This window comes from Dysidea avara, chromosome 9 (assembly GCF_963678975.1).
Source record: "Dysidea avara chromosome 9, odDysAvar1.4, whole genome shotgun sequence".
NCBI classification, from domain to species: Eukaryota; Metazoa; Porifera; class Demospongiae; order Dictyoceratida; family Dysideidae; genus Dysidea; species Dysidea avara.
This window is the reverse complement of record NC_089280.1, coordinates 23,158,205-23,181,138: the sequence shown is the minus strand read 5'-3', so window position 1 is coordinate 23,181,138 and position 22,934 is coordinate 23,158,205. Positions and strand designations below refer to the sequence as shown.

Genomic DNA, 22,934 nt, shown 5'->3' with positions numbered 1-22,934 from the left:
CTTCCACTACTTGGGATGTAGTTAATCTGTTTACCTGTTGAGAAGCCATGTATAATTGTTTAGTTTTGTATGTAGTTTTTTTTTTGGTTTGTTTTGGTCTTGCCAGGGCTACATACTTTTTAGTAATAACTGGGTAACCCTGAGACTGGACTCCTGACCCCTTGTAATTATTTGTTCATGTAAATGTCAATTATTATGACGTTTATCTCTCTAAATGGACCAACTCTATTTTCCCGAGTTAATCACTCTGGATCTTCGTACAGTGTAGTGGCATGCCTTTTTCACTTTGTCGGTCAGTCAGTCAGATGATCCATCACAAGCTTACAAATTCTGTTAACAGGAAAGGTGTAGAGTTGGGATTTCGTGCCAATACATGGCGTTTGAATTTCGCCGGCTGAAGTGAGTGAGCTCGTCATACTATGCCAGTGTGCTAGGACTGCAGCACAGACTGTGGCTGATGTAAGTAACTGTGACACATTGTATTTGTACTAAAATATTCACAATATAGTTCTACTGGATTGTGGGCGAATTTGTTGGAGTACAGTTGTGGCACATGCGATGATGCTAGACGAAAATGCTTCCATTGATAAGTGATAACTGGTAGCAATCAGTGAAGAAGTAGTTATGTAGCTAGTTACATAAGCTATATTAATACAACACCGTATGTTGGCTAGCCCATCATTGGGTCATTAGCCTTTTGTGCACTTATGAACTAGTCTGGCGGCGCCCGCCCCTTCGCATAGAGTAAGGTCTGGTACGCTTAGTATCACCGAGTTGTTCTGGAGGAATTTAATTTGAATGTAATGACGTAACGAAAATGGCCTTAACGGAAGTGCCTCACGCATAACTGTGGCAGAGATATTGAACTTTCTTCGCCTTTACACAGGCGAGAGTGGATTGGTCTACTTTTATAAAATACACATGTCTCCCTACTTAGGAAATCAGAGCGTAACAGGGTTTTCCGCGTATCAAACAAGACGAAAAGCCCTTCCCGATATAACACTTTCTTCTCTTTGTTCTTTATTAGCTAAGGCTCCTTTTGTTTCTTCAGTTCTGTTAGGGCATTTGATTCATTCTTTTGACGTAACGTACACAAAAATGCGCTGATTAAACGTGAAGCGTTCTGATTGGTTGCACCAGTTTTTGGTAATCCGGTACAACTCCACTATACTAAGCATACCAGACCCTTACTCTATGCGAAGGGGCGGGCGCCGCCAGACTACTTATGAACAATGTCGAGCGTTTTTGGGGGGATGCCTCCCCCCCACCACCACCGTCTGGCTAGCTACGCCCCTGCGCAGTACAGCAGATTGCATTTCCGTTTTAAAATTTCGTGACGCGTAGCTATGCGCGCACACAAAAATGAAGATGCTTTGTTTCACGGAACAAGTTGCTGACGTCAGTTATTACTATCTAATCCAAAACAGCTAAGCTGTAAAAAAAGTGTGCGGCACTCAAAATGGCTATGGTGAAAAAAAATGTGAAATCCAAGGTGGCGGCCAAGAAATTAATGGCTGTGATGGTAGGTTAATGGGAAAATTTTTAATAACGACAATTCAGGTAAATTTGGTGCCGCTTGATCTTGGCACAAAATTCACCTGAATTGTTGCTATAAAAATTTTTACCATTAACCTACCATCACAGCCATTTCTTGCCCGCCACCTTGGATTTCACATCTTTTTTCACCATAGCCATTTTGAGGGCCACACACTTTTTTTACATCTTGGCTGTTTTGGATTAGATTTCACTTCTTTTTGTATTTGTATACCCCAAAGCCAGCCTATGGCCGGCTTTGGTGCATTTTTAACCTATCGTTTTTTTCTTTATCACAGGAAGAAGAAAAGATGAAGAAGATGTTAATACTTTAAAAATTTCTGAATTTATCAGTAAATGTACAAGTTATATATATAATACATATATTTATTACAGAACTCTCTGCATGGTGGTTTCTTTGTAACTTATCACTCTACAAGGTGACTTCTTCTAGCTGATCTCTCTACAGGGTTAGCTGAAATATCTACAAAGTAACTTCTTTTAGCCGATCTCTCTACAGGGTGACTTGTTTGTAGCTGAATTCTGTACGGCTGATTTGTTTGCAGCTGAGCTCTTTACAGAATAGTTTCTTTGTAGCTGAACTCTCTACAAGGTAACTTCTTCTAGCTGATCTTTCTACAGGGTAATTTGTTTGTAACTGAACTCTATACAAGGTGTTTTTTTTTGTAGGTGATCTCACTGCAGGTTGATTTGTTTGTAGCTGAATTTTCTACATGGTGGTTTCTTTGTAGCTGAAATCTCTACAACGTGAATTAATCTAGCTGATCTTTCTACAGGGTGATTTGTTTGTAGCTGAACTCTCTGCAAGGAAACTGCTTCTAACTGATCTCTGTACAGGGTTAATTGTTTATAGCTGAACTGTCTACAACGTAACTTCTTCTAACTGATCTCTCTACAGGGTGATTTGTTTGTAGCTGAATTCTGTACAGGTGATTTGTTTGCAGCTGAACCCTTTCCAAAATGGTTTCTTTGTGGCTGAACTCTCTACAAGGTAACTTCTTCTAGCTGATCTTTCTACTGGGCGATTTGTTTGTAACTGAATTTTCTACAGGGTGATTTTTTGCAGCTGAACTCTCTACATGGTGGTTTCTTCGTTGCTGAACTCTACAGGGTGAATTCTTCTAGCTGATCTCTCTACAGAATAATTTGTTTGTAACTGAACTCTGTACAAGGTGTTTTTTTGTAGGTGATCTCACTGCAGGTTGATTTGTTTGTAGCTGAACTCACTAAAAGGTCATTTACTTGTAGCTGAACTCCTTACATTGTGTCTACTTTCTAGTTGATCTCTCTACAGGGTGATTTGTTTGTAGCTGATCTCTCTACAAGTTGATTTGCGTGTAGCTGATCTTTCTGCAGGTTGATTTGTTTGTAGCCGATCTCTCTACAGGGTAATTTATTTGTAGCTGAACTCTCTATAAGGTGATTTGATTGTAGCTGATCTCTCTGCAGGTTGATTTGTTTTAGCTGAACTCTCTACAGGGTGATTTGCTTGTAGCTGATCTCTCTACAAGTTGATTTGATTGTTGCTGATCGTTCTAAAGGTTGATTTGTTTGTAGCTGAACTCTCTGCAGAGTGTTTTGTTTGTAGTTGATCTCTCTACAAGGTGATTGTTGTAGCTGATGACCTCTTTTCAGGGTGATTTGTTTCTAGCTGATCTTTCTACAGGGTGATTCTTTGTAGCTGACCTTTCTTCAGGGTGATTTGTTTCTAGCTGATCGCTCTGCAGGTTGATTGTTTATAGCTGAACTCTCTACAGGGTGATTTGCTTGTAGCTGAACTCCTTACATTGTGTGTAGTTTCTAGCTGATCTCTCTACAGAGTGATTTGTTTGTAGCTGCTCTCGCTACAAGTTGATTTGTTTGTAGCTGATCTCTCTGCAGGTTGATTTGTTTGTAACCGATCTCTCTACAAGGTAATATATTTGTAGCTGAACTGGCTATAAGGTGATTTGTTTGTAGCTGATCTCTCTGCAGATTGATTTGTTTTAGCTGGACTCTCTATAGGGTGATTTACTTGTAGCTGAACTCCTTACTTTGTGTCTAGTTTCTAACTGATCTCTCTACAGGGTGATTTGTTTGTAGCTGATCTCTCTACAAGTTGATTTGTGTGTAGTTTATCTCTCTGCAGCTTGATTTGTTTGTAGCCAATCTCTCTACAGGGTAATTTGTTTGTAGCTGAACTTTCTATAAGGTGATTTGTTTGTAGCTGATCTCTCTACAGGGTAATTTGTTTGTAGCTGAAATCTCTCCACAGTGGCTTGTGTGTAGCTGAATTCTCTAGAGAGTGACTTAATTGTAGCTGAATTCTCTACAGGATGCTTGACTTGTTTATAGCTGAACTCTCTTCAGTGTGACTTGTAATGTTCTGAATCTCTACAGTGATATATTTGTAGCTTAACTCTCCACAGGGTGACTTGCTTCTTGCTGAACTGCCTATAAGATTAACTGTTTGCAACTGAACTCCCTACAGAATAACTTGTAATGTATTAGGATTCTATAATGGAGTAAATAAATTTGCTGAATGCTCTATTAGGGTGACTGTTCTATTAGAGTATCTCGATCTCGCATTTGCTACACGGAGTTGGCTTTCGAATCATAACTCAGTGGTTTGTAATCCGATTCTTCTGTACTACTGCAAGGACATTCTATGAAGATTATTCCAGTTATACACCGATTTTCAGCTCATTGCTCTTAGCGGTTTGCCTAGTAGGCGTGAAAACTAATACTTTTTTATTCATAAAAATCGATCGCGTAATTGTGACACAGGTTGGGTTTTGTGTCATATCTCCATAGTCTTTATCTCGATTCCTTTCAAACCACCAAAAGGCACTCCTACGATGGTTACTCCATCTACATAGCAATTTTTAACTCATTCCATGAAGTGGTTTACCCTGTAGGCGTGACAACAAATCGATCTTGTTTTATGCGAATAATCGGTCATAACTCCTGAACCATTCATCGGATTTGCACCAAATTTGATACTGGGATTCGCCTTTAGACTCCCTTTCTGTGTGCCAAATTCAAGGCGATCGGAGTACACGTTTGCGTTTTATAGCAATTTTTGCAAGTGTGCGAAAACACGAAGAAAGAAAAAAAAAAAACCAAGAAAAAAATCGAAACTTTGCAATTGGCAGCTCGTATCTCGGAAAAGGCTGGAGCGATTTCCTTCAAATTTGGAATGTAGACTTCCCTGGCTGGCGGGAAACTCTGCAACAAATTTGTTTCCAATCGGATAAGAGATCACCGAGATACAAAGGTGTGATAATGACGTTTTCTTTCTTCCTGTAAACATACTTGCGGTGTGGCGCGCCGGCTTCTTGGGCCGCACGACACACTACCGTGTGTCTTGATTACTAACACTTTACAGTGACCAGTACTGAAGGTCTGACAGCAACATGTGCTGCAGCCTTAGGATTACCTAACCTAATTTCAAGGACTTAGACTTATTGACTTGACATAGTGACTGACTTAAGAAATGAAAAGGTGTAGCAGAAAAGGGGCCAAAGAAAGGAAAAAGATCCCTCCAACCCCAGGATTCGAACTGCAGGTCACCCAATGTCTAGTCGGAGTCACACTCAGTCTTCCTCCAGGAGGAATGGATTTTCTTCCTTAGGCTCTGTTTCCCTAGTCTCGCGTGCCAGACGGTTTGTGTGGGGGCGGCAAATAAACCGTCTGGTCACTGTTGCACACTTTCCGTGAACTCACTGGAATGCAATTAGATTACATCACGGCATTGTTTTGCGCCAAGGATGATGTAATAATCGTTCCAATCACCTCTGTGAGCAGACTAAGACGATAATTGTGCTGGTATTGTCCTGGTGACGTATTCGAAACATTGCTGAACGTCTTACTCTACAATTCCGCCGTTTCACAAATCCGTAGTGAACCATAATCGTTCTTATACCAACGCTTTTAAGAGCCCTGTACTAGGGAAACAAAGATCCTAAGCCCATGGCGTTGTTAAACTTTCGAAAAAGTAATCTGTAGCCGAGATTCAGTTCTTTATTACACTAAGAATTTGAATTATTAGTGTTTGTTTCGTCACAGAGTCCGCGAAGCGATCTGATTGGCTCTGCCAACATTCCGGCAGTGGTCCCGGAATGTGTGCAACAGTGACCAGACGGTTTATTTGCCGCCCCCACACAAACCGTCTGGCACGCGAGACTACTGTTTCCCGTCCTGGACTCAGGCATATTTGTATGCGGGCGGTCGGTCCATTTCCATTATTTCATTATAATTGGCTAGCTTTTCAAGATGCTTATAAGTTTGTTCCTTCCTATGTATATAGTTGCAAAAATAACACAAACGTGAAGTTTGTGCTGATTTGATAACACTGCTGACACTGTTTAAAGATAGCTTTTACTAAGCCTATCAGTATGCAAGAATAACCGGAAAATAATGGAAGAATACGGAATAATGAAATATTTGGAGTTGTCAGTAACCAGGTGCGGGCGGTGGACGGGAAACAGAGAATTTATTTGGAGTGGCCTTAAACCTAATTATCTATTACTAACACTTTACAGTGACCAGCACTGGGGTTGGAGGGATTTTTTTCTTTCTAAGATAGGGTCCCCAATAAAAAGGACCCATCATGCAACTGGATGTTCCCTCAGTCTATAATGCAAGTTTGAAAAGAATCCTGCTATCTGGCTGGTGACGACGAAATACGTATGTAGTCTGGCGCCGCCCGCCCCTTCGCATGGAGTAAGCATGCGAAGGGGCGGGCGGCGCCAGACTAATACGTATGGTGATATTACGGTGATTTTACGAAAAATAGTGCAACCCACTGCTTGTGCAATTGAAACTACTTCACTAATAATGGGTTAACTGCAACACGAACCACTTGCACTTTGAATATATCGAACCGAATGGCACAAAGCTGCAGCTGCTTTGATGGCAGAGATCGCTGACGTCCCAAATTGGCGATAAAATATTTCAACATCACCAGCCAGATAGCAAGTGTTCAAACCGAAACAAAAAGTCTGTAGCTGTATCAGCTATATCAGCTCTGTCGTGACCCAGTGGCGTAGCCAAGGGTGGGCATGGGCGGGCATTTGCCCAACCATAGTCTCGCGGCGCCCAACCCTAAAAAAGAGGGTCTGGTGAAACTGTGTACAAAAAGTTTGGCGCTGCCGCAATATTGGAAGCTCCAATCAGATCGCTCCATTTCAAATTGATTATGTAATGCGTAAATTTCAAAAGATTCGCGGCTTACGGTTAATTACATCCGGTGACTCTGCCGCTTAAGCTCATTGAGAAAACAGCTATAGAATTCTGTTGAGTTCATTTTAATGTTGAATAATAAAGTAGCGCTATTAGTTTAGTGATGCTGTAAGCGGATCTGGTTGAATGGATGTTGTGACGCATACAGTGCACTTACGTAACACGTAAAACGTCATCCAATAAACATTCCAGAGCTCAAACTTTTTGTACACAGTTTCACCAGACCCTCTTTTTAGGGTCGGGCGCCGCGAGACTAGCCCAACCATCACAGTTTCTTGCCCAACCATCACAAACTTTTGCCCAACCATCACAAGTAGCTTAAGATTCACGCGAGGATTCACAGCAGCACACAAAACAACCCTACTTTAATACTGTAAAGCGTAAACGTGTACATCATGTTGAACCATTGACTTCAAAGATAGATGGTGTATCACGTGATCCATTGCGCCGAAAATCCCTTGGAAAGTCCCCACTTCATGTAGACGCACGTGCCACGCTCCTTGGCACGGTTTAAATTCGAAATTTAAAATGGAGTAGAAGCGTGGTACTGTACCTCTAAGTCACAGTTAGTGATAATCGTCAGTAGGATTCAGTGCGGATGGTGTTGGCAGCAAAAGATTTCATTTCAGTGGACTTGTCAAGCGTATTTTTTGATAAGGAAAATACCATATAGCCTAACTTATTGCTGGTGAAAGAAAACGGGAAAACGTACTCTTCTAGATAACAGTAATAGCAGATGGAGCTGGAAATGGAGAAAAGGTCAAGCCATTATAAAGTGTCACGTGCACAATTTGTACTGACTAACCGAGTTGTGGTTTACACCAGATACATGCAAAATGTATATTGGCTGCTATAAGTCTGGGACGAAGCTTTCTTGGCATACTGATATTTGTGATTATCTACGGACTCATAGTTCATAAATTAGCGCCCCCGGCCTTCATTTGGGGCTATGTGGCGTTTACTTGAAAAGCATTGCATATCGCTGTGGTCATAGATCCTTTACACACCCAAAAGATTCTATGGTGTGGTGGTTGGTCCGTAAGCTATACTGCCAGTTGATTGTAGTACATATGTGATGAACTATTTACGTTGTTGGTTCTTGTAGGTTCAGCAGTTTGATGTCACGTGATGCTCAGCTACGACGATCGTCAGCGGAATGGGATGCATACCCTACAAGTAATAGCATAGCTATAGCTAGTAAAATGTTTGCATGCATGCAAGCAACATTTGTTTACACTATAGCATAGGTAGCTGTAGGCCTTGTGTGCATACAGTTTTCATATTTTTCTTTGATAAAGTCTCACATGAAAGTGAGCGTGTTTCTTGTGTGTATAATTAAGTTGATATTATGCCCAACCATCAAATATTGGCTGGCTACGCCCCTGTTTTTCATGACTATAGGACGTTCGCAGTGAACAAGACCAAAAACTGATTAAACAAGTTGATGCTATGCTAGAGGAACTGCAATAACTACGTGTGATATTAGTGTGATCACTGATGAAAAATGGCAGCATTACATAGCTCAAAATAATGGACTTACCTACTGCTAGGAAAATTACATGGGCTACTAGTAATAATACAATCATCCTGATAAAACATTCAGTGATTGAAGTTATTATATGTGACTGGATTTGTGAAAAGGGGTCTTCCACACTCATCCAATTTACCAACTTTGACAATTCATAACTTCAGTTTGGGAAAAGATATTGCCTTGAAATTTGGTAGTAGTGTGTACCAACATAGGTTAATAGATGGTGAAAATTTTAGGCTTGTATCTCTTTGAACACAATGTTATGGTCTTCCAAGTTCATAGAATTGGATGTGTGTGGAAGACCCCTTTTTGCAAATCCAGTCACATATATCCTTTTCAGTGTCACCCCTTCCAATCTGGATAAATAGCTAACTTCAAAGAAAGTTATTATAGCAACATTAGCAATAAACCTTAACATGTGATAGACTTAGGCCTGTTCATTGAAAGACCTTAATAAAATTATGCATTGTAATGATGCATGCAGCCACTGGATACTTTAGACCCTAAAAAATGTATTAAAGCCATTGGGATCAACAGCTTTTAATATCCGAAAGTAAATGGTATACTCTAACTTTATGCACTTACGACTTAACTACAATACAATGATTGCTTTTTCATTCCAAGATTGTGTGCTGTGAAGAATGAATGAGTTTTAGAGCCATAAACATGATTACTTGAAGATTTACTAAACAATGCTTTCCAATTTCCAGTTTTCCACAAGAATCTGTCCTTGAAAAGGATTCAGAACTAATTGATAAAGCTTAGCAGTATACTTCAGTAAACTGCATCAGAGGTAAATGCTAGCTATAGAATGAATGATTTATTATTGCTTTATGGCGAGTATGCCAAAGGTCTGCAAGCAATTGGTGCTTGCAGCCTTAAACACAAATTAGCTAATATAGTAACTATTAAATTAACAACTTAGCTAAAGTGTCTGAAAGTTTGATGTTGGTGGGAGATTGTGACATTTGCTGCACGGACAAAGAAAATGGTAGGTACAGTGATTGTCATCACCAAAGTGATCCACAAAATGATTCCACATAAATTTCTTTAGTTTGACCTTGATGGTTGCAATAGATAAATTGGTATCAATTACAGGAAGAGCATTCCACAAATGAGGAAGACGATGAAAATAAGAGTTTCTATTTAAGTTGTTGGTGTGGAGATGATGTTTGAGTTTGTTATGTGTAGAGGATCTGGTGTGTCCCTGAGTAAACATAATGTATCTTTGATGTCAAAGTTTCTTGAGGGTGGCTTGAGTGACTTGATTGCAAACAAAACATCCTGGATCTCAAAGATATACGTTAATGGTAAAAATGGAGTTATAATAGCCTGGATTTATAACTGATATTATATTTAATTAATTACTCAAGATGTGTTTGGTTGCTCAACATTGAATATGATCAAAATATAAGATGTCTTCAATGGTCACCATAACTGTGAGCAATAGGTGAGATGGAGACGAACTAGAGTAACATACAGATGTAGTTTGACTGATGGACAGTGTTTGGAACAAAATGTATGCCGTATCAAAGCCAATGATTTGTATACTTTGTAGAATTGTAATGATTTGACCACTTCAGGTCACTGGAGACAATCACTCCCAGGTCCTTTTGAGTCTCTTGACAATTAATTTCAGTGCTGGAAATAAGATATCTGGTGTTGGAGATTGACTTGAAGGGAACATGAACACATTTGGTAAAGTTGATAGTTAGATGGGAAAGAGATGTTTGATGAATAATAGCGTCAATATCTTGCTGGAGCTTAATGCAGTCCTCATCATATGAAATGGTCATAAAACATTTCATGTCATCAGTAAACTTCAATACTTTGCTAACTTCTATACTGGAGGAGATACTGTTCATATAAACTAATAATAATAGAGGGCCAAAAATACTCCCCTGGGGGATGCCAGATATAACTGGCAGTACACTGTCTGATAAGGTGTTGTTGATATGCATACATGTTACTGAAATATATAGTGGTAACTATAGGAGAGCCTTTAAAGGTAATTTGCTAGTCAACATGCACAACTACCATACTGAGGTACATAGCTAGTCTACTAGACTTATAACTGAGCAAAAATGTAAAAAGGAGGGTAGGGGGTGATTGAAAGTTCCAAAATCTACCTAGGGTGAAAACATCACCATGTTGGTATTAAACATTAACATCACTGTAGTCATTTTTGACAGGGGGTAGTGACCCAAACCCGGGAATCAATAACTGCATGCTATCTAAACTCCATAATTGGGATACTCTAATAGAACAGTCACCCTAATACAGTAGTCAAATAGATGTTCACTTATTTAGTGAAATCAGGATCTAATGTTATTGGGTGGTAGAGATTTAGTAGAAAGCTTACTATATATGTATTAAAACATGTAGATACCCTAATAGAACAGTCACCTTAAATGAAATAATTATTGTAAAACTGCACACATTTTTGCTGCTTACAGATTTAACCATTGGCAGGTTACAAGCTGCTGAAATTGCCAACACCTATAGCAAAAATTTTGCTTTGGTGCAGAAGCATGTATTTAGATTAGACAACAACACAAGAAGCATTGGAACCACTTCTTAATAGTGTTTGTCAAACATTGTGTTTGCCTGTTATCCTCAGCACTCAGCAACATTTTCATTTCCTTTGCCCATAAAAATGAGATAAACTAACAAGCAGTCAGCTAACTTCTCCGATAATGCAATAATCCAAAACAACAGGGGCAGATCCAGAGTTTGGAAGAAGGGTGCACTTTGCTGAAAAGTTGAAGACCAAAAAAAGGTCAAAGCAACAAACAATGACTGCCCTTTACCAAATGTATTTACTATAAAGTAGATCCTTATTCAGATCCTTATGCATAGCTTCATAGTTAAGCTACACTGCCTCATGAACACTGTGACTGCTTTATTAGAGTGACTGCTCCCCCCCAAATCCACCACTGGACAAGTTTTGAACCATAGTTAGTTTGTTTCATAGCATAGTACATGCATGGCTGATCATGCTATAATATTCACATTTCATTACTTGATACTATAATACCCATTTTTCATGTTTATTTCAGTAATTTTGATATGTCGCATATTAAATTTTCATAACAATGTAAAGCATTGCATTTTTATGCTGAAATATACAATATCATAGGTTTTAAACTGTCAGAATTTAGGAGCATATCTAGGATTTTGAAGATGGGGTTTCCTACTAACAAAATGTTAATAGTGCAAAGCATGAGCTTTCTAGGGAAGTGTTGGAGCATTCTCCCCAGGAAATTTTCAGAATTTAGCACTCTGAGATTGAATTTGATGGCAATTTTGACTGAAACTTGCAAATTTTATATAACACTGTAAGCATAGCTACTGAGCTAAGATAGTAGTACAAGGCCTATTGATGATAGCCAAAGGTTATAGCTCAGAAAATAAATTTGAGATTCTGATATTGAATTTGCAAGATGGAGTTTATGATGAAAAGTTTCATTGGAAGCTCAAGTAGCTTTGTAGCTATGTTACTGAGCTGGAAAACAAAGTTAGAACTGAAGCTAGTAGTATATAGGTTCAAGGCCACTATATACATACGGCGTTGTGAGAATATAGACACTGCTGGCTTGTGGAGTGCCAGTGCATAATCTTTCATCTCCAAAGAACGTCTATAGTAAGGGTGCATGTAATTGGAGTCAGGAACTCTAGATAAAGTGTTTTGTTAGGATAATATATGTATGACTGCTCTGTTAGAGTATCTAGATTTCTGCCCCTAACCCACCCAGTTACCTATTGTGTGCTTAGTGTGCAATGCCTATATGAGCTGATATACATGATTCATAGTCATAAATAGCACCAACACATTTGAACTATATCTAAGCTGCCTAAGCTATGTGTAACAGGTAACACTATGAAAATGAGTGAAGTCTTCTATCAGTGTAGTTAAATATGTTAAGTGCAGTAATGTGTTTGACAAAGGAGGAAAATCCTTGATTGATGTTACATGAGCCTAGACAGATGAATTGCATAGCTAATATTAAACAATTACTGTAAGCACTAAATTAGCTATCAGTCAATACAGACAAATAGTACATTACTATATTATACATCTATCGTCACCTGTCACTTGTTAGAAGCACAGAGTCATTTCCAAGGTAAACTCAAAACCCACAATCGACTAAACATTATTCTAATTAATTAAAGTACAATTATTGCTGTTGTGAGTGATAGTGAGACTCACAGTGAAAAACTTGCTTACACAAGATTCTAAAAAATACTATATTGTACACCTGTATTTGCACTTCTTTGGCTAGGTATAGTATTAATATTAACACTTATCACGCTACTGAGGCAGGTTATTTCAGTTGTACACTGGTTTGCTGCCAAATGGGGCTTCCTGAAACCCCCCTCTATATGCCCTTGGAATTTCAGGGGCTTTCTTGCTAGATTTGCATTGCTTCAGAACCTTCATGCAGTAGCTATAGCTAGTAGCACATACATTTTCAGAAGCCCACTTTTAAAAATCTTAGATGCACTGCTTTTATCTTTTATATCAGTTATTGGTACTTGGCACCATTGCTTTGTTTCAAATTTTGATTGCTTCTTCATAGGCCACAACCCTTTTCACATACTGTAGTAATGTTATTATTATACCATATAGAAATATGTACAGAAATAAACAATTAGCTATGCACTCTCACTGTGACAATAGATTAGCTATAATATTTAGTGTTGGAAATTGTAGGTCACACACCACTTCAAGTCGTGCCGTTTCTGCTCTATAATTATGTTGTATGCCTCTAAACTCATAAATTGTTGGATGCTGGCTATTCTCCTGTTTGATGCATGGGGAATTAAGTCATTTGAAACTGGCATCTTGTATTGAAAAACAGCATAATGCTTAAAATAAACACTATTATCAACGCTGGGATTATGGAAATGTTATAGCTGGTACCTGCCATTACTGATTATTATTCACTCTAATGAGTGAATAATAATCAGTAAAAATATTGAGTAAAAAAGTAAAAATATTGAGTAAAAATAAAAATATTGAGTAAAAATATTGAGTAATATTGAGTAAAAATATTGAGTAAAAATATTGAGTAATATTGAGTAATAAATCAGTAAGAATATTTTATGCCATTCACTCAATGGCATAAAATATTTTTCTGAGCACCAGCACTAACATAGGTGTAGCTTAATGTGTTGCTGCTTCGTGACTCCTTTCACCCTACCTACACCATTATCACAAACAGGTTTAGCTGTGATATTGCATATAAAGGTAGTGCCAAAAGGAATATATAACATTATTGAGCATTATAACCACCACTGTAAACACACATTGCATTATAGGTTAAACTATTGAGCAGCAAACTATGTGCAGTTCGCATAAATTTTTCCAAGTTCTTCACCTGATATTTCTTCATCTGCTATCTGGCTGTATGTACCAGTTAAAATAGCCATTGGGATATCATATACATTATTAATCATTTCAATCTCAACATTTGAATAAGTAGGATTGTTGTAAACATTTGTAAAATTTTCAGGTTCATCATAAACATTTTCTTGCATATTTGCTATTGGACCATACTGAGCATTCCCGATTGTGTCATCCATTTGAATTTCCACATTAGGCTGGATAATTACAGTAGCTTCTGCTTTGTTTGCTGCTATGGTTGAAATTGTCTTTAGCTTACACTTCCTTCGCTTGCTTATCACTATGATTATTACAATAATGAAAATCACTGTAATGGCCAAAACTAAAGTAATATAATCAGTATACTAATGCAGACTGAATTAATCAAATTCTGCTCACCAGCACTAATTGTACTACCAACAGTTTCTGGCACGTTGTTTGACTTCTTAAACACTCTTTGACCCTGCAGTGCAATTACATAGCTACAGTGAGTGATTACAGTAATACCTGGGCTTACTTGTGATACAGACACAACTACAGTGTAAATAATGGTTAATTATAAATTTTGCATAATAACCAGTGGCTAACCAGTGCAGTTGTGATCATCATCATCAAGAGCATAGCCATCATCACATGTACAGTAATAACTACCAACTGTGTTAGTACAATTGTCTTGACATCCTCCATTGGAATCAGCACATTCATCAACATCTGTATAGTAGCATACTTATAATAATTATTAATCTGTCACTTTCAAATAGAAAAATGATAGTTTTATTAAAGGTCTAATGAATCATAACACTCTTGTAGGATACAAAAGCTCCAGCATGCAATGGCTCTACATAACAACAGTAAACTCTATTTTGCTGTTGCTATTTAGAACCATTTGTATTCTGGGGCTTATTATGTATATGATTCACTACACTTTTAATAAAGCAATAATTTTAAATTGTAGCCATGCATCCATGCGTTTTATAGGAAGTGTGAATAAGTGATAAATGAGAAATAATTTTTTGTTTATGATTTGTTCTTCCATACCCCAAACATAGTTCAAACATAAAGGTTACATGCAGACCTGTTTGTGCTATAAATATAAATATATATATACTGTTGTCTTACTTACCAATACAACTGTGACCATCTTCACTGAGAGTATATCTAACACTATCAATACATGTGCAATAGTAGCTACCAACTGCATTGGTACAGTTGTGTTGACATCCTCCATTGGAGTTGATACATTCATTGATATCTGTACAAAGTGATGCACATGAATGTGACATGTCAGCACACCTATATAGCTAATACCTTCACAAACGTGTTTATTCCTTCCAAATATGTATCCACTGTGACATATACATGAATAGCTGCCCACAGTGTTCTCACAATTATGTTGACATCCTCCATTGTATTCCGTGCATTCATTAATATCTAAACAATGATATAACTTGAATACTGTTAATCATACAGTATGATGGACCATACCATCACACAAAGTTGGATCATCCTGATGTAACTGATATCCATCATAACATGTACAATTGAAACTTCCTTCAGTGTTGTTACAACCTTGATTACATCCTGCCGTTCCTTGTAAGCATTCATTAACATCTAAATACAAAACTGCTGAAAGAACAGCAATTTTCCCATGTATGCAATACCTGTACAAGACACTCTGTCCTCCATCAAATGGTAACCAATATAGCAATCGCATGCATATCCTCCAATTAGTTCAACACACTTTTGGGAACAGTTATGAACACCAAGAATACATTCTTCAACGTCTGTGGTATATAATTATATAATATGTAATAACTTGTTCAAATGGCTCATCTGCAAAGTGTGTATTTGTGAGCAGATTATGAAGCCTAGTACCATGGGCAAAAATTCAGTCATGGAAACAAATGACTGTTCTATTAGAGTCAGGCTAGTGTGTAGAACAACTTACTGCTCCAATATCCCAATTTTAGTGATAAATTCAATGCATTCAGGCTCACTGTCTTTTTGTGCTACCATATGCCAATGCAATTGCCTCAATGGTATAACCATACCACTGCATGCTTCTAAGTCCTTAATAATCTAATATAGTTTCAGCTATTTAATGGAGGGTGGTAAGCATAGCTATACATCCCTTCAGAAACATCTGTGCGGTGTACAAAAAAACATGTTTTCAATGCTTTTCTTTAAGTATTAAAATAATTGCTTAAGTTTCATACCAGTACAGTTGTGACCATCTTCACTGAGAGTGTATCCAGCAGGATCAACACATGTACAATAGTAGCTACCAACAGTATTGGTACAATTGTGTTGACATGCTCCATTGGAGCTGGAACACTCATTAATATCTATGAAAAACAACATTGGCAATGTGTATAGTAATGTTATTGATAAATATAGCAGTGCTATTGATAAATTAAAATGGTTTTGGCCATTATTATTTGAAGTTTGCTAAAAAGTGTATGGATTTCAGCTTTGTACATCACATACAATACCTGCCATGCATGTGTGACATACCTTCACAAACATGTTGATTCATTCCAAGTGTATACCCAGGACGACATGTACATGAATAGCTACCAATAGTGTTCTCACAAATGTGTTGACATCCTCCATTGGACACCACACATTCATCAATATCTTTAATAAACATTGATGTTACAAAGTAGTCACAGCACACCAATACACACAGATTGTCACACAATGCAGTCAATTTAGTACTGTATGTGGTAGTAATATTTAGAGAGAATAAACATCTTAATGATTAAGACAAAATATACATTACAAGCATACAGGGGCCTAGACACAGGGGTACCATGTGCTGATGGATCAGTACAGGAGCCCTGGCAATTATTACTTTATGTAGCTTAACTACATAAGCATACCAATACAGCTGTGACCATCCTCATTAAGAGAATACCCAGCAGAATCAACACATGTACAAAAGTGGCTACCAACTGTATTGGTACAATTGTGTTGACATCCTCCATTGGAGCTGCAACATTCATTGATATCTATAGGTGAATGTGCATAATATGCATGGGTGAAATGTGCATGTTATGCACCTTCACAGTCACGCTCATCCATTTCAAGTGAATATCCATTATGACACACACAAGAATAACTGCCATTAGTGTTTTCACAAAGATGTTGACATCCTCCATTAGACTGCACACATTCGTTGATGTCTTTGCATATATACAATAAAATATAATCTTATATACAATCAATGTACTGTAAAAAAAGCATACCAACACACAAAGTCAGATTATCATGATGTAACTGATATCCATCATAACATCTACAAATGAAACTTCCTTCAGTGTTGTTACAACCTTGATTACATCCTGCTGTTCCTTGTAAGCATTCATCAATATCTTTAAAAGATCATACTTAAACACATAGGCCTGCATCAAATATGCCAGCATGTAAAACACATAATACACTAAAGTGCTATGCCAGCATAATGCTAGTATATTAGGTGGATATTTCAAACTATGGAGTTGAAATAGACTGATACTTCTAATTTGGCAGTCAGTGGAAACTGTAAGGAGCCATTGTAGTGCTCCATTGCAGTTTAGATTGATACTCTCTAATAGAACAGTCACTTTGTAGTATAATACTCTCATAGGGCATTCACTGATTAAAATGTTCCAAGATTATTGTAAGAAATGTTGTTAACCTAGTAGCATAATGCAAGCATAATGGGAGCACTGAAGAACATAACAGGTGAAAACTGGGAAATTGGGCAAAATTCTGAGTGTATTTGAAATATAGAACAAGAAAGAGAACCCAATTAAACCAATTATTTACCCTCACAAGTCACTTCATCCTCTTGTAACTCATATCCAGGAAAACAATCACATTCAAATCCTCCAGGTAGTTCTAAACACTCTTGTGAACAGTTATGTGTACCAGTACTACACTCTCCAAGATCTATAAGTGTCATCAAACACAATTGTGATGGTGGGAGAAATTGATCTTATCACCTATTTAAAAGTATTGAGAAATGCCAGTTTGTAGTTCACCAGTGGTACTAATTCCTTACCACCCACTGCACAAGTAGCCAACAGCCAAACTTCCCTCTATATTTTATATAGGTAATTTTTAAATAGATGTGGATCACTCAAGAATGGCTGATTTTGACAGTGAAATTTATATTCATGTAGCATTGTGTTCACGGAGATGTTTTTTACAAAATGAAGCTGCCAGGGAAGTGTAGGAATCAATTGGCCAATTTATGGGCCATTTTGAGGCCTCAAAACTGGCTAAACGGAAAGAAATTTTACAGTGCTAGTCGTTATTCAACACCACAGAGCTGTATAGCTACATACAGCTATTCCCAGGTTGTCCAAAACTCCATTAAGGCCCCATACCACTTGTATGGTTCTCCACTGGGCTTGAGAAAAGTAGCCAGCAAAAGCAGACCACTAAAGATTGGTTGATTTTAATGGTAAAATTTAACAGTGTAGACATGTAGCTTTGTATTTGTGGTTAAAAATCACACCTGCTGTCATTGGTGATAAGATCAGCTTTTATGGATCCAGCCACAATATACCAGAACATAGCTACTTATCTTTTCAAATGACTCACCAGTACAATAGTGACCATCACTAGCCAACTCATATCCATTCCAACATGAACACTGATAAGATCCATCAGTGTTATCGCATGTTTGTGTACATCCTCCATTATCAGTTTGACATTCATTGATATCTGAATCACAACAGTAACTATTAACCACACACAATGTATCACACATACCAATACAACTGGAGGCATAATTTCCAAGATCATATCCATCATGACAAGAACAGTAGTAGCTACCATTAGTGTTAGTACAAATGTGATCACATCCTCCATTGGAGAATCTCTCACATTCATTAATATTTGTAGGTAATCCTTATCACATTAATATACATAGCTAAAGGCACTTACATATGCATGACATGCAACCAAATGCATTATCATGGTGAGAAATCACAACAAAAAATCTACTCACCAGTACAATTGTAATCATCACTAGTCAACTCATATCCATCCCAACAGGAACACTGATAAGATCCATCAGTGTTATCACATGTTTGTGTACATCCTCCATTATCAGTTTGGCATTCATTGATATCTGAATCACAACAGTAACTGTTAGCCACATACAATGTATGTATCACACATACCAATACAACTGGAGGTATCATTTCCAAGATCATATCCATCATGACAAGAACAGTTGTAGCTACCATTAGTGTTAGCGCAGATGTGATCACATCTTCCATTGGAGAATCTCTCACACTCATTAACATCTGCAAGGAGAGCCTGTACATATCACATTCATAGACCATAAACTAATTCTTAAAACATTGTCTTCATAGTCATAAACACATAGTGACAAACTATATAGCGAAGTTGTTTACTCACCAATACAGGTGTAACCATCACTTGTCAACTCATATCCATCCCAACAGGAACATTGATAAGATCCATCAGTGTTATCACATGTTTGTGTACATTCTCCATTATCAGTTCGACATTCATTGATATCTAAAAACCAATATTGTACAAATGAATATATATGTAGCATTCTTAAATTTTCAGCAGCAGACCAGACCAGAATATATATGAGCTTATTGCATGTTTGTGGCACTATAGACATAATTATTATTAAGTACATACGTAATAAAGACAGCACTAATTTTGGCTAAACTACATTATCTCTCATAGGTACAGGATTATAAAGTACTAAAAATTATTGACCGGGTAAGTAAATTGTATAGTTTCAGCAATCTGTATGTATGCATACAGTTTGTACAAGTATATGATGAAAACTGAAAATGCAACTCTTACTATAATACTGTAATATTGCTTAGTCATAATAACTTTTCAGTTAAATGAACAGGTTGTTTACAGCTATATACTAGCACAATAGAACAAAACACAATGAAACAATAGACAGAAACAATGTTTAGTAGATTATCATTTCTCATAGTGGGATATGGGTATGATTAAGTTTTATGGTTTAAGGCTTTAAGCATGCACTGCTTAAATTATCTTACTCTCAACCATAACATGAATGCTACAAAAAGCAATATAGGCATAATTTCATTTTAAAGTAAACTTGAACAATTGTTTGGATTAAATGAGGTTTACATGGCATATTTAAACCAATTTAATGTAGGAGCTAGTAATTAATTATGCAAATATTAATTAGAAATGTTGGTAAGCATTAACTGGAGTTTGCACATGCACGGCATTCAACACATTCCTTCCAGCGTGAACAGCGTGACTCGTCAGTCGCAACTAATCATTAAGAGTGGGCCATCATGCCACAGACAACAAGGACAAAAGGAAGAATCCTTCAATTGCAGTTAGGTTATCTCAGCAACTTTGTATATACAACTACCAAACTAGACCAATCAGTAATGCATATGGGTGACTAGTATGGTAAGAGGTGAGTGAAGTACATTAATCTAGAGCAAAATATTAAGTAATCAAAGATCACCAGTGTAGGGCATAGGGTTACAGCTTGATACTAAAAGCAGCCCGATCCAGTGTAAGATTCACAAGTACAAGAAGAAAAGTTAAGCTTATTCAACAGAAGTATCATGTTAGATGCATACATATATAGTTTAGCTTTCTAAATGCGCTCATGCATGTAGACTGCAGGACTGTTACAATGCAATGATATTTTTGGCCACAAAGTAAAAAACATCAAAGTGCTATGCATATAAACCATATGCATGTTGTCACAGAAAAGTAGCAAATGACTTTAATATTATATTACCAACACATGTGCAGATATACAATCTTTCTCCACACTTCTTGGCTACAGCTGTTGGTGGTTGATTGAGAACCAGGCCAGGGATCACAATAAGGAAACTTGGTTTAAGAAACAGGTGGTTGAAATCCTATGTAACAAGTATATGTATTGACTGTTCTATTAGAGTATCTGACTGAGTTGAATCTTGTACAAAACCTATGATACATATATAGCTAGGACACTAAAGCACTTTGGTAGGGAATAGGCCCTACTATATCCATCCCTAAACATGCCACTGGCCACTATAATATAAACAACATTGCTTATACTCACAGTGTGTGTGTTTAATGGACTCTCACAATAATGCATGCAGTTGAAGCAATAATGTTTATGTGATGCTGAAATCATATGCTCCTCCATTCCAGCTGTTTTATTTGCATGCATAGCTATTATACTGATCATTCATTGCATGTCTAAATGAATGACGAATGTCAAAATACAATGTGACTCTAATGACAGAATGGTTAAAGCCAAACGGTGAATGGAGAACCCATTCATCAAATTAACAGTCAGCCAATAAATATATGCATATGGTTTATTAGCAAAATCACTAGATAGGTTTCTGCCAATTAAAAATACACATAATGGTACACACATATAACAACTTTTTCCACAGCAGTGTTGCTTGCTATATGCTAGTTACGGGCATATACCTCCTAATGTTCACAAATTATTGTGATTTTGCTTCATGTGCACATTTCATTTATATAGTTGTACACAAGTCCTGTGATTAGCTTGTACAGATATACAACCATCATCACATGATCACACAAAAGATTTGATGATCACACTCATGGTCACCATTACATTTCTTGAAAGTGATCATGAGGTAAATATCACATTTCTTCTCACCTTGTTCACAGTTGTTACCAGTCCATCCTGGAGTACATGTACACACTTCTGGTGAACTGCATGTTCCTCCATTGAGACAACCACTAGGACAGACAGCTAACAAAACAGTCAATCAAAAATGTGACTATATATACGTATATAGGGTAACATAGTGATATTTATATGAATGTACTATTAGGCATGCAGTCATATACATACGTATATGCACCATGTAGAAAACTGGAGTTTATTACAGTGTATAATGAAAATGCAGGATGGTTACCTCTGGTTATATTGATATTGAAGTAAAGTTCTTATCGGTTGTTGTGTACCATGTGCATCAGTGATGCTTTTCAACCTTTGCACTCGTATGGTTTCAAAATAGGGCATGTGGGAACATGATTTTTATCTACTTTTTCACACTTCCATCAGGACCATCACTAATAATTTTTTATGCCATTACACTGTTGCAATGCAATTTTCAGCTCTAACTTGGTAAGCATTTAATTGGCTTTAGGATGCAAGTCACAGAATACAGATATTCTGTTCCAGCACTGATATACCTATAGGGTGAAGGGGTGTAGTTTGTGCCCACATGCCCTGTTTTCACAGGCCCAGTCACATATTTACAGTCATTAATTTTATTAATGTTACCAATGTGTTGTGCACATACCTACTTAGACTCCCTTAATGTGCCTACATAATTATTATTATGAGATAAGAGCACAACCCACAATACCCACAATAGCCACATAACTATAGCACTCGTAGTTATATTAGTTTTACACACATAAAATTATAGCATAATATTGCTATATCAGATACTTATGTATAATTATATAATTTGGCTCACCCATGTGTTAAAAACATTGCTTGCAAAATACTTAACACTGTAGGAACAGCTACTAAATGAATATTATGCCACATGGTTTGTCTTATATATTTCAAAAAGGCTATGCCTTAGCACATATTATAGATTGCATTATAATCTTTGAGATCATTAATTTTGAAGCTTGGCATGATCTTGCTATATTCCCCTCTAGTTTTCCCCATTTCAAATTAAGTCTGGTTTACCCCATTTTAAGTTAAGCTCATGTAATTATGATAGCACACGTGCTTGCTACTGGAGCTATAATATGATAAAGAGATTGATATATTCTGCAACTTTGTGGGAAACATTCACAAAAATGATAAAACATCAATGGATGAGATACCTGATATTTATACACCACAGTTGATATACTAGCTAAAAATTTTGTAACCTCTTCTTAAGCTTATTACATCTCTTCTACACTGTACATATGTGGGTTCGAGTATATCACACCATGTTAGTCTTAATTGTGTGCTATAGCCACTAACAATGCAGCACATTTATAAGTCTTTCTTCAATAATCATGCATCATTGTGTCTGCACGGATAGAAAAGAATAAATGTGAGTAAAAACAAACCTCAAAGTCAGCCATTGGTTGGTTTTGGGGCCTTATAAAGTACAAAAAGAATTGAAATCCACACAAAAACAGCCAAGCTGTGACAAAATGGTGCAACCTAAAAAAGCCTGGGTGAAAAAAGTTGTGAAATCAAAGGTGGCAGCCAAG

At 37.1% G+C, this 22,934-nt stretch overlaps 1 protein-coding gene across 1 annotated transcript; it reads right to left on the bottom strand.

Annotated features, from left to right (window-relative positions):
* Positions 1–13,651: 13,651 nt before the first annotated feature.
* On the bottom strand, positions 13,652–22,196 carry LOC136267602 (fibrillin-1-like). Its single transcript, XM_066062761.1, has 21 exons — positions 22,193–22,196; positions 21,361–21,456; positions 19,110–19,232; positions 18,869–18,994; positions 18,694–18,816; positions 18,456–18,593; positions 18,285–18,407; positions 17,505–17,627; positions 16,943–17,068; positions 16,757–16,879; positions 16,577–16,705; positions 16,209–16,331; positions 15,911–16,039; positions 15,356–15,478; positions 15,180–15,305; positions 15,003–15,125; positions 14,818–14,946; positions 14,283–14,405; positions 14,212–14,228; positions 14,094–14,157; positions 13,652–14,037 (listed from the first exon to the last, which is right to left on the bottom strand). Exons 1-21 carry the CDS (start codon positions 22,194–22,196, stop codon positions 13,652–13,654), a joined length of 2,577 nt encoding a protein of 858 aa, XP_065918833.1.
* Between the last annotated feature and the right edge of the window lie 738 nt (positions 22,197–22,934).

What these genes read in the sequence shown, in the direction of transcription:
- LOC136267602 (XM_066062761.1), bottom strand. An exon ending in TGGTAACAACTGTGAACAAG is followed by an intron (nt 19,233 to 21,360) that starts GTGAGAAGAAAT and finishes ATTGGTTTTTAG; the next exon opens with ATATCAATGAATGTCGAACT. An exon ending in TGATACCTCCAGTTGTATTG is followed by an intron (nt 18,817 to 18,868) that starts GTATGTGTGATA and finishes GTTGTGATTCAG; the next exon opens with ATATCAATGAATGCCAAACT.